We start from the raw sequence: 12,004 nt of genomic DNA, 5'->3' as shown, positions 1-12,004 counted from the left end.
GAGTCGTCCCAGAAGGGGAGAAACCACTCAGGTGGGCCCTGCCCTTTCACAGGCTTCTGCACTGCTTGGATCCCGTGTTGGCTAGTATGTCTCTCCCAGCAGCACTTAAAAGAAAAGGTTCTTCTTTTTGTTTGTTTATGCATTCATCAAATATTTATTGGGTACTTACTATATGTCAGGCTGAAAACATGTAAATGAACCTGGCCAGTTGGCTGCGGGAGAATAATTTTACACTACTCTGGACCTCTGTGTCTTCCCGGTAAGTGCTCGTAGAGCCCAACTTGGCTTCTGTGACTTTTCCTTCAAGTTGTCGTCTCCGTTCCTCTTGACTGGTGACATTCACATGTCCTGCCTGATGGCTTTGCTTGTCCTCCCCTTCCTTTCCAGAAAGACAGTGTCATTCATAACCAGTTCTGTGACAATTCTGTTGTACCTCTTCTCTCCTTGAGGGAAGTTTTGTTTCTCTTACCTTCATATAAAAATAAGAATGGCATGAATAGCTAAGACTAATGAATTCTCACTGTGTACCAGGACCCGTGCTTTCCATGTGGGGTGGGTCTCCCCTCCTCTCCTTCCCACCACCAGCTGCCCAGGTGCGCCCCTCCCTCTGCTGGCCACATGGCCCCCACGGAAGGGGCAGAGGAGAGACAGCTGGAAGCTGAGCTCTTCAGACCTCTGGTTATGAACAGCATGCTCTTTTCCTGCCAAGGAGCTCTCCACCAAAGCTAGTTTTAAAAAGTCTTGGTACTTCCCAAGTTTTTTCTTTGGGAAGCATATTTACTGGAGCAACTGGTTTCTCGGGGATGTAGGTAAACAAATTGCTGTAAAGTATTGCTTTTATGTACATTTGTTTTGTCCTAATATATTATCTTGCAAGTTCTGGACAACAGTTGATCTTTTAGAAGGTAACTTCAGTATTATGCTTTTATTTAGACAGCAGTGGAAGCTTCAGAGGAGCCCTCTACCCAGTATCTCCACATTGCAGAGGCAGAAGAAGATGTTCAGGGGACACAGGCAGCGGTGGCTGCACTCCAGGACCTCAGATACACCTCTGAAAGTGGTGAGGGCCATATTGGCTTCCTTGGACACCTCAGAATAAGTCTTCACTGGGTGTGCTGAATGGATGCCTTTGAAAATGGATCATGTCTGTCGGTTGACCTACTATAGATCCCTAACCCAGCGTTCAGACTGGGAAGCAGTCCCACTGGCAGGCACCAGAGATCACTGTCTCTAGAAATGTTCTGGAATTAGAGCAGAAGTGGGGCTTTCTAAGATAGGTGTTAAGAGTTCCCTAAATCTGAACATGTGTGATTCTCAGAACAACCTTGAGAAGCAGGTCTTCCGCTTCTCACTCCACAGATACGCAAGGTCAGGCTGCTTTTCACTGTTGACGAGTGGCAGAGAGTCACCCGCTTAGGGATGTTGTTGGAGGCAGTGCTGGATCTGGGTCTCTTGACATCTTGCCAGGGCATTGAGTTTCCCTTCTCTGATGTCTTATTGATTCCTCATGGTCACCTACTCTGTGGGAGTTATTCCAGGGTCCACAGGGGCCAGGTGGGCCGCAGCAGGGGCTGGCATGGGCTCAGTTGGACATGGGGAGTGGCTGGAAACTGTGTTGGGGTAGGGATCCAGGTACCTCTGGATGTCACCTCAGACCCACAGCCCCAGGATCACGCACTCTCCTAGTTCTCAAAAGGCCCAGTAAGGATTTTTACATCAGATGTCATGATTTTCAAGAGTTAGATCAATTTATAAAACAAAACCCAAATAAACTATTCTGCCAGCCCAGTGGCAATTGTGGCATTATGCGCAAAGCTATTTCTTGGTACTCTTTTTGGAACATGCACAGAACACAAATTAATGTTACCTGCCGCAGTCCTGCATGTACTGGGGGTGGAGATCAACAGGTGGGACCAAAAGGGAGCACATGTGAAGTCAAGTGGGGCAGGAAAGGGGCGTTAGGAAAACTCCATTTTACCTAATTCTTAAGTCCCTAAATCCCAGATTGTGAGAAAGCTGCACAGAAAACTCCGTGGGCCACTCAGTTTTAGAAAGATTAATCGGCTGGGCTGTGTTCCCTACCTGCTGAGCTGGAGGGAACAGGGAGGCAATGTCTGCCCTTCTGTGGATCAGAGAGTGGAGGCCCAGGTGCTAACTGTGGCCCCCGGTGCCAAGGCTGTCGGAACTTTGAGTCTCCTTCCTTAATGTTCAGTGACATCAGTGATTACTCAAGAAAGACGCGCAAGGTGCAGCCTGTCTTCTTCACAGGCACACGTGTGCCTGCACATACACTCTCCCTGTCACCCCTTCACTGTCTCTTCTAGCTCTTAGACTATAATTCAAACCCTGCAGCTCAAAGAGCTGGGTCCATCTTCAGATCATATGTCACCTACTGGGAACCCACCTATTCCTCCTCACAGTCCCCGAATTGCCCTCCTGATGCGAGACCTGCCAGGTGCTGTAGGACCTGCTCATGAGTCTGCTCCAGCCTGCAACCCCGGAAGGAGAAGGGGGGATGTGAGATCCATGTCTGTATTCTGCTGAGGCAGTAAATGGTTGAGGAATTGGAGCCTCTCTTCAGTGAGCTGTTCAGGGAAACGTCTCTGGATGGCTGGCATGATTGGCCTCATCTTGTCCCCTGAGAGTCGCATCCTGGGGGTGCGTTGTGAGTGCACAAAGGTCATGTCTCTAGTCACGTGCTGTCCCTACTCTCCACATGGAACACGTTGAGTTTTGCTTCTCTGCTTTCTTATTGATTGACCTGCATTGGAACGTAGCCTACAAAAGGCTGCCCGTGAGGGTGCACAAACTGACAGAGACGTCATGTTAGGCTAGTTTAAAGACCAAGCTATAATTTCCCTTCTAGCAAATTAATGATCAGGGTCAGGGTGTGTTCTGGAGGGTCACAGATGGCCAGGCAGATGGTGACAGCAGGTGGGGCACGCTAAATAGCTGCCCTGATGACATGGATTCCAGGCTTCTGAAATGATTAAAATATAACCTTAAGCATAAAAGCTTAAATTGGGTTGGAATCCTAAAGCCCACTGGTTGGACAAGTGAGATATCCTTAGACATTTTGTGGAGTTTACTTGGCACATTTTCACTGACCGCCTCCCATGTGCTCAAGGAAGACTGACTCTGCAGTGGACGTGTAGGCTGGCACTTCTGGGGGTCCTGCCTGGAAGGGCTGTGGTGTGCCCCCAGGTCAGGATTCAGAACAGGTGTGGGGATTAACCCAGTGTCATCTCCTCGCAGTACTGCGTGGGGCTTTGAGATGTTCCTATAGAAAATGCTTTGCAAGTTGTAGAGTACCCTGCTGATTACCTCTACTTGTCAAAATGAGTGATTATGGAGGACCCGTGCCTCCTCCAGGGAAGGCGTCACCTGAGAATGGAGGGGCTGATTTGTGTTCTCCGTCCTTCAGCACCAGCACCCTGATGGTGTCCTGTTTGTCTTTCCTTGTCAGGCGACCGACTTGACCCCACAGCTGTGAATATCCTGCAGCAGATCATCGAGCTGGGTGCCGAGACCCATGATGCCACTGCCCTTGCCTCAGTGGTGGCCATGGCTCCAGGGACGGTGACTCTGGTCAAACAGGTGAGGCCCCTGTGGGTGCTCATCCCTGGAGCTCCACACCACGTCCCGCCCTGCCCCGGGGCACCTTTAACTCACCTGAGGTAGACTTGGAAGGAAGTTGGCCTGGTTCTCCTGCACTGTCTTGTTCTACCCCTGATCGTGACGCGATTGTGTTTGGGGGAGAGGTAGAGCATGTTTCCAAAAAATTCCATAAACTCTTCATTCATCTCCTTTCAAAGAACCCCAGTGACAGGGAGTGTGACAGGGAGTGTGATGTGGACCATTTAGGCACATCCATGGTGAAAAGTGGCCTTGGTGGCCCAGGCCCCACTGGTGAGTGGACGGTGAGCTGTGTGGGAGCAACTAGAGAAGCCAGGAGGACTTTCTGGGGGCTCCTCCTTTAGTGACAAATGACACCTGACCACATCAGCACAGGGATGGATGGGGCCCTGATAGGAGGGGAACCATCAGGTGGGGAATAAAGGCTTCTCTGCTTAATTGATAGTTGTACTGTTTGGCTAGTTTCCTCTTCTGTCCTCAGTGGGGACTTTACCATCTGTTAAAATCCAGCATGTTTGGTAATTAGATTATCCTTTGTATCTACTGATGCCTGTCACTCTGTCTGCTGTCTTTGCTTCACTTTGCAGAAGATTTAAGCTGGCTTTCACACATACTTTACAAGGGGAAAACAAAAACAGTACCCACATGAGAACCGGGAAAATGGACAATTTAAGATCAAAATTCAAGTTCATAGAGAAAGTTGAAACAGAAACCTTAGATGTTTACACCATTGGCTGCTCTTTTCATGCAAAGCATCATGTTTGGGCCCAGTCATTCTCTGGGGGAATTCATATTGGTTCATTCAGGAAGGAATTTATTGAGTGCCTCCTGTTTTCAGGCAGTGATTAGTTGCTGGGATTCCAGGAGAGAAGCGGTGTCTGCTATTAACTGTTGTTACTTTCTGGTGGGGAAAAGAACAGACCCTGAACAAACCAGGCCCACTGCATATGAAGGGTCTCAAATGCTGGACACATGCTGTGGAGAAAAGTAAAATAAGGAACAGGGTGAGGGGACAAGGGAGTAGTGTGGGTTGCGGGCTGATTTATACAGGGGTGTTGGGGAAGAACTCTTTGACATTTCAGGAGAGCCCTGGAAGAAGTGTTGTGTTACTAGAGTCATTTCAATTTGCCTATAAATTTATTGCTGAATTTTATAACAGAAAAAAATGAAGGAAGCATTGAGCAGTTAAATTAGAAAAAGGGCAGGCTTTTTTGGCTCTAATAGACAAAGATATTTCTTTCTTTTTTTTTTTTTTATTGTTGGGGATTCATTGAGGGTACAATAAGCCAGGTTACACTGATTGCAATTGTTAGGCAAAGTCCCTCTTGCAATCATGTCTTGCCCCCATAAAGTGTGACACACACCAAGGCCCCACCCACCTTCCTCCTTCCCTCTTTCTGTTTCCCCCCCATAACCATAATTGTCATTAATTGTCCTCATATCAAAATTGAGTACATAGGATTCATGCTTCTCCATTCTTGTGATGCTTTACTAAGAATAATGTCTTCCACGTCCATCCAGGTTAATACAAAGGATGTAAAGTCTCCATTTCTTTTAATGGCTGAATAGTATTCCATGGTATACATATACTACAGCTTGTTAATCCATTCCTGGGTTGGTGGGCATTTAGGCTGTTTCCACATTTTGGCGATTGTAAATTGAGCTGCAATAAACAGTCTAGTACAAGTGTCCTTATGATAAAAGGATTTCTTTCCTTCTGGGTAGATGCCCAGTAATGGGATTGCAGGATCAAATGGGAGGTCTAGCTTGAGTGCTTTGAGGTTTCTCCATACTTCCTTCCAGAAAGGTTGTACTAGTTTGCAGTCCCACCAGCAGTGTAAAAGTGTTCCCTTCTCTCCACATCCACGCCAGCATCTGCTGTTTTGAGATTTTGTGATATGGGCCATTCTCACTGGGGTTAGATGATATCTCAGGGTTGTTTAGATTTGCATTTCTCTAATATATAGAGATGATGAACATTTTTTCATGTGTTTGTTAGCCATTCGTCTGTCGTCTTTAGAGAAAGTTCTATTCATGTCTCTTGCCCATTGATATAAGGGATTGTTGGCTTTTTTCATGTGGATTAATTTGAGTTCTCTATAGATCCTAGTTATCAAGCTTTTGTCTGATTGAAAATATGCAACTATCCTTTCCCATTGTGTAGGTTGTCTCTTTGCTTTGGTTATTGTCTCCTTAGCTGTACAGAAGCTTTTCAGTTTAATGAAGTCCCATTTGTTTATTTTTGTTGTTGTTGCAATTGCCATGGCAGTCTTCTTCATGAAGTCTTTCCTCAGGTCAATATCTTCCAGTGTTTTTCCTATGCTTTCTTGGAGGATTTTGATTGTTTCATGCCTTAAGTTTAAGTCCTTTATCCATCTTGAATCAATTTTTGTGAGTGGGGAAAGGTGTGGGTCCAGTTTCAGTCTTTTACATGTAGACATCCAGTTCTCCCAACACCATTTATTGAATAGGGAGTCTTTCCCCCAAGGTATGTTCTTGTTTGGTTTATCAAAGATTAGGTGGTTGTAAAATGTTAGTTTCATTTCTTGGTTTTCAATTCGATTCCAAATGTCTATGTCTCTGTTTTTGTGCCAGTACCATGCTGTCTTGAGCACTATGGCTTTGTAGTACAGACTAAAATCTGGTATGCTGATGCCCCCAGCTTTATTTTTGTTACAGAGAACTGCCTTAGCTATACGGGGTTTTTTCCGGTTCCATACAAAACGCAGAATCATTTTTTCCAAATCTTGAAAGTACGATGTTGGTATTTTGATAAGAATGGCATTGAATAGGTAGATTGCTTTGGGAAGTATAGACATTTTAACAATGTTGATTCTTCCCATCCATGAGCATGGTATGTTCTTCCATTTGTTAATATCCTCTGCTATTTCCTTTCTGAGGATTTCATAGTTTTCTTTATAGAGGTCCTTCACCTCCTTCATTAGGTATATTCCTAGGTATTTCATTTTCTTTGAGACTATGGTGAAGGGAGTTGTGTCCTTAATTAGCTTCTCATCTTGACTGTTATTGGTGTATAAAAAGGCTACTGACTTGTGGACATTGATTTTATATCCTGAAACATTACTGTATTTTTTGATGACTTCTAGGAGTCTTGTGGTTGAGTCTTTGGGGTTCTCTAAGTATAAGATCATGTCGTCAGCAAAGAGGGAGAGTTTGACCTCCTCTGCTCCCATTTGGATTCCCTTTATTTCCTTGTCTTGCCTAATTGTATTGGCTAGAACTTCCAGCACTACGTTGAATAGTAAAAGTGACAGAGGACAACCTTGTCTGGTTCCAGTTCTAAGAGGAAAAGCTTTCAGTTTTACTCCATTCAGTAAAATATTGGCTGTGGGTTTGTCATAGATAGCTTCAATCAGTTTTAGAAATGTGCCACCTATGCCTATAGTCTTCAGTGTTCTAATTAGAAAAAGGTGCTGGATTTTATCAAATGCTTTTTCTGCATCTATTGAGAGGATCATGTGATCTTTATTTTTGCCTCTGTTAATATGGTGGATAACGTTTATAGACTTGTGTATGTTAAACCAGCCTTGCATCCCTGGGATGAAGCCTACTTGATCATGATGAATGACTTTTTTGATGATAAGCTGTAATCTATTGGCTAGGATTTTGTTGAGAATTTTTGCATCTATGTTCATGAGTGAGATTGGTCTGAAATTCTCCTTTTTGTTTGGGTCTTTTCCTGGTTTTGGTATCAGGGTGATGTTTGCTTCATAGAATGTGTTGGGGAAGATACCTTCTTCCTCAATGTTTTGGAATAATTTCTGCAGTACAGGAATAAGCTCTTCCTTGAAGGTTTGATAGAATTCTGGAGTGAAGCCATCTGGACCAGGGCATTTTTTGGTTGGAAGATTTTTTATTGTTTCTTTGATCTCAGTGCTTGAAATTGGTCTGTTCAGGAGCTCTATTTCTTCCTGGCTGAGTCTAGGGAGAGGGTGTGATTCCAAATATTGATCCATTTCTTTCACATTGTCAAATTTCTGGGCATAGAGTTTCTGGTAGTATTCAGAGATGATCTCTTGTATCTCTGTGGGATCAGTTGTTATTTCCCCTTTATCATTTCTGATTGAGGTTACTAGAGATTTTACTTTTCTATTCCTCATTAGTCTGGCCAATGGTTTATCTATTTTATTTATTTTTTCAAAAAACCAACTCCTTGTTTCATTAATTTTCTGAATGATTCTTTTGTTTTCAATTTCATTGATCTCTGATTTGATTTTGGATATTTCTTTTCTTCTACTGAGTTTAGGCTTAGATTGTTCTTCTTTTTCCAATTCCGTAAGATCTCTTGTGAGATTGTTGATGTGCTCTCTTTCTGTTTTTCGAATGTAGGCATCTAAAGCGATGAATTTTCCTCTCAGAACTGCTTTTGCAGTATCCCACAGGTTTTGGTAGCTTGTGTCTTCATTGTTGTTATGTTCAAGGAAGTTAATTATTTCCTGTTTTATTTCTTCCTTCACCCATCTGTTATTCAACAGAAGATTGTTTAGTTTCCTTGCCTTTGGGTGGGGTCGAGCATTTTTGTTAGAGTTGAGTTCCACCTTTAGTGCCTTATGGTCTGAGAAGATACAAGGTAAAATTTCAGTTCTTTTGATTCTGTTGATATTTGTTTTGTGTCCCAGGATATGATCAATTTTGGAGAATGTTCCATGGGGTGATGAGAAGAATGTATATTCTTTATCTTTGGGATGGAGTGTTCTATATGCGTCTATCAAGCACAGTTGTTCTAGGGTCTCATTTAAGTCTCTTATATCCTTGTTTAATTTCTGTTTAGAGGATCTGTCCAGCTCTGTAAGAGGAGTGTTAAGGTCCCCTGTTATTATGGTATTATCAGATATCATATTGCTCAGACTGAGTAAGGTCTGTTTCAAGAATCTGGGAGCATTTAAATTGGGTGCATAGATATTTAGAATTGAAATGTCTTCTTGTTGTATTTTTCCCTTGACCAATACAAAGTGACCATCTTTGTCTTTTTTGACTTTAGTTGCTTTAAATCCACATGTATCTGAAAATAAGATTGCAACTCCTCTTTTCTTCTGAATTCCATTTGCCTGAAAAATTGTCTTCCAACCCTTACTCGGAGCTTTAATTTGTCTTTTGAAGCCAGGTGTGTTTCTTGCAGACAGCAAATGGATGGCTTGTGTTTTTTAATCCAGTCAACCAATCTATGTCTCTTCAGTGGGGAATTCAAGCCATTAACATTTATTGAGATAATTGATAAGTGTGGTAGTATTCTATTCATCTTATTTTGTGAGAGTCCATTGCTTAGTTTTATCTTTTACATCAGTGTGGAGGTTTGGTTCTGTCCTTTAATTTCTGAGTTCTTACTTTGCTGCTGATCCATTGTGGTGGTCAGTGTGCAGAACAGGTTGAAGTATTTCCTGTAGAGCTGGTCTTGTTGTGGCGAATTTCCTCAATGTTTGTATATCCGTAAATGATTTGATTTCTCCGTCAATTTTGAAGCTTATCTTAGCAGGGTACAGAATTCTGGGCTGGAAATTGTTCTGTTTAAGTAGATTAAATGTAGATGACCATTGTCTTCTTGCTTGAAAAGTTTCATTAGAGAAGTCTGTGGTCACTCTGATGGATTTGCCCCTGTAGGTCAACTGGCGCTTACTCCTGGCAGCTTGCAGAATCTTTTCTTTGGTCTTGACTTTGGACAGGTTCATCACAATGTGTCTTGGAGAAGCTTGGTTAGAGTTGAGGCGACCTGGGGTCCGATAGCCCTCTGAAAGCAGTGTGTGAGAATCTTTGGTGATATTTGGGAAATTTTCTTTTCTAATATTCTCTAGTATGGCTTCCATTCCTCTGGGGCATTCTTCTTCCCCTTCTGGAATTCCTGTAACACGTATGTTGGAACGCTTCATAAAGTCCCATAATTCTGACAGTGAACGTTCTGCTTTCTCTCTCTTCTTTTCTGCCTCTTTTACTATCTGAGTTATCTCAAAAACTTTGTCTTCTACCTCTGAAATTCTTTCTTCTGCATGGTCTAACCTGTTGCTGATACTTTCCATTGCATCTTTAAGTTCCCTGATTGACTGTTTCATTTCCTTCAGCTCTGCTATATCCTTTTTATATTCTTCATATCGTTCATCTCTGATTTGATTCTGTTTTTGGATTTCCTTTTGGTTATTTTCCACTTTATTAGCAGTTTCCTTCATTGTTTCCATCATTTCTTTCATTGTTTTCAACATGTGTATTCTAAATTCCCTTTCTGTCATTTCTAACATTTCTGTATAGGTGGAATCCTCTGCAGTAGCTACCTCATGGTCCCTTGGCGGGGTTGTTCTGGACTGGTTCTTCATGTTGCCTGGAGTTTTCTGCTGATTCTTCCTCATGAGTGATTTCTTTTATCTGTTTCCTTGCCCTAATTTTCCTTTCACTTCCTCTTGCTCTTTAAGTTCTCGTGCCTGTGGAAGTTGCGGGCGGGTTTAGATGGATTGAACACACGCGACCACTTGCCGGTTTTCCACTGTTTTAGTCCTCCTCCTGGGGTCCAGAAGTCTCTCGCTGATTCCCTGTATCCTCTCAGGGGTGATGATAGGCAGATCCCACCAGCCAGAGATGTCTGGAGTCCTATATCCCCAGACTCACGGTGCCCAGATGCAAGGAAGCTGTTACTCGGCTGCCATCTTGCTCCGCCTCCAACAAAGATATTTCTTAACGAGGCTGTTATATATGGACCGATGAGTAACACATCCCTGTTTTCCTGATGAGTCCAGAGGGGACACCCCAATGCCATCTCATGATTGTCCCAGAAGTGTGCCCGGGACACAATACAAAGCATGAAATACAGGCTATATAATTCTCTGGGAGAATCAGTACATTCTGGTTCAAGTGTGGATTTCTTGATCAATAGATTAGACTTAGCGTGTCTAGATCAGTGTTTTTCAACCTTTTTAGCTCACAACACATTTGAACCTATAGTTAAACTTTCATAGCACAACTTAAATTATGTTGATCAAAAAAGAGTAAAAAAATAGTATACTTACTGCGCTGTGAACTTCTTTCAAAAATAATTTAACGATCTTTAAAAATTTTTTGCGACACACCCAAGATCCTCTCATGGTGCGCCAGTGTGCCGAGGCGTACCAGCTGAAAATCACTGGTCTAGATGAACGTTCAGATTGATTGTATGTCCTAGAACTCTTCTCCACTGTGCATTTCCTCTGTCTTGGACAGAGTCAGAGGGAGGCAGGCGGGTGCTTCTGTCTGTAGTGGCCTGGTGTTCTGCATCGGCTGAGAACAGACTCACCTACTTCCAGGCTAAATACCTTTTCAGCTTTCCTTGGTATTTACTAGGTTGTAATCTAGACTGTCTTATAAATCTCTACTGGAACTCCTCACTTGCCCCTTGGCAGAGGGAGTCCTGAGCTGGACCTGAGACCTAAGGAAGGGTCTAATCTGGATGGTATCAAGAAGACTTCAGATGTTTTAAACAGCTAAATCCTTTGGAGAATGCAGGAGGGTGCTACAGATTGTGATTTACGTCTTCTTTCTAAGAACCAGATTGATTTGCTGCTACCCAGGGACGTGATTTATTGAGCATAGCAGGAAATGCAGTGATACTGAGGCCACATGTTTGAGAGACAGCATAGACATGCTTTGAGGCGTTAGACTGACAGCAGGACAAAGCAAGAGGCAGATAAGCGTCTGGTACAAGCAGCGTAAACAAGTCAAATGTATTCACAGGAGGAGAAAGCAGTGGCACCCTTCACAGGATCTTCTAACTGCAAACCAGGACTAGGAGTGGTGCTGTTGGACATAGCTGTGAGTAACTGCTCTGGAAGCGTTCCCTAAGAGGGTGTCCTAACCATCAGCTTGTCTGCCTGGCTGCCCTGCACCTTGCTTCTGGCGCCTGCTGATAAATGATGAATGAGAGAGTGGCTGGATGGGCAGATAGTACCCACTCCTGTAACAAAGAGATTGCAAGGTTTCAGGCTCTCCCAGGTGAAAAAAATGTCCTCTGTTTCTGTGGTCCTGTCATTTAAATGGAAATATCGTTGCTTTTATTTTAAAAATTGCTTTGAACTTTTTTCTTTTAATTAAACTCCAGTTTAGGATTTTTCAGTTGGGGAATTATACCTGGTTCATGAGTGTGCTGAAGCCACTGAAATGTGAACCCTACTTTACCTGTTGGAGGCAGCCCCACTCTCCACTGGGCGGGGAGCACTCTGATGCTGGGAACTTCCTCTTGCTCCAGCCTGGGTATCATGCAGAGTAGTCGTTCAGTAGACGTTTGTGGAATAGAGTTGGCTCTGCTGGGGAGTCTCATGTTTTTCTTCTCCAACTATGTTCTGTATGTTCAGCACTGGAGAGAAAAAAGGCAAGAATGCCTCATCGTAAAGTA

The 12,004-nt window shown here is 43.4% G+C and overlaps 1 protein-coding gene across 4 annotated transcripts in view; it reads left to right on the top strand.

The window, feature by feature from the left end:
* Window positions 1-12,004, top strand: part of ZFAT (zinc finger and AT-hook domain containing) — a 207,245-nt gene that overhangs the window by 171,017 nt on the left and 24,224 nt on the right. The window contains exons 14-16 of one of the 4 annotated variants that reach the window (XM_053559218.1): window positions 934-1,060; window positions 3,467-3,597; window positions 11,347-11,424. In XM_053559218.1, the coding sequence (XP_053415193.1) occupies window positions 934-1,060; window positions 3,467-3,597; window positions 11,347-11,424 (336 nt within the window). Of the gene's footprint in view, window positions 1-933; window positions 1,061-3,466; window positions 3,600-11,346; window positions 11,425-12,004 lie in introns of those variants that run through there. The other 3 variants (XM_053559219.1, XM_053559220.1, XM_053559221.1) reach the window with 3 other exon arrangements.

Source organism: Nycticebus coucang, chromosome 13 (assembly GCF_027406575.1).
Source record: "Nycticebus coucang isolate mNycCou1 chromosome 13, mNycCou1.pri, whole genome shotgun sequence".
In the NCBI taxonomy this organism is placed as follows: domain Eukaryota; kingdom Metazoa; phylum Chordata; class Mammalia; order Primates; family Lorisidae; genus Nycticebus; species Nycticebus coucang.
Note: the sequence above shows the minus strand (reverse complement) of the source record. Positions and strands in the feature narration are given on the sequence as shown.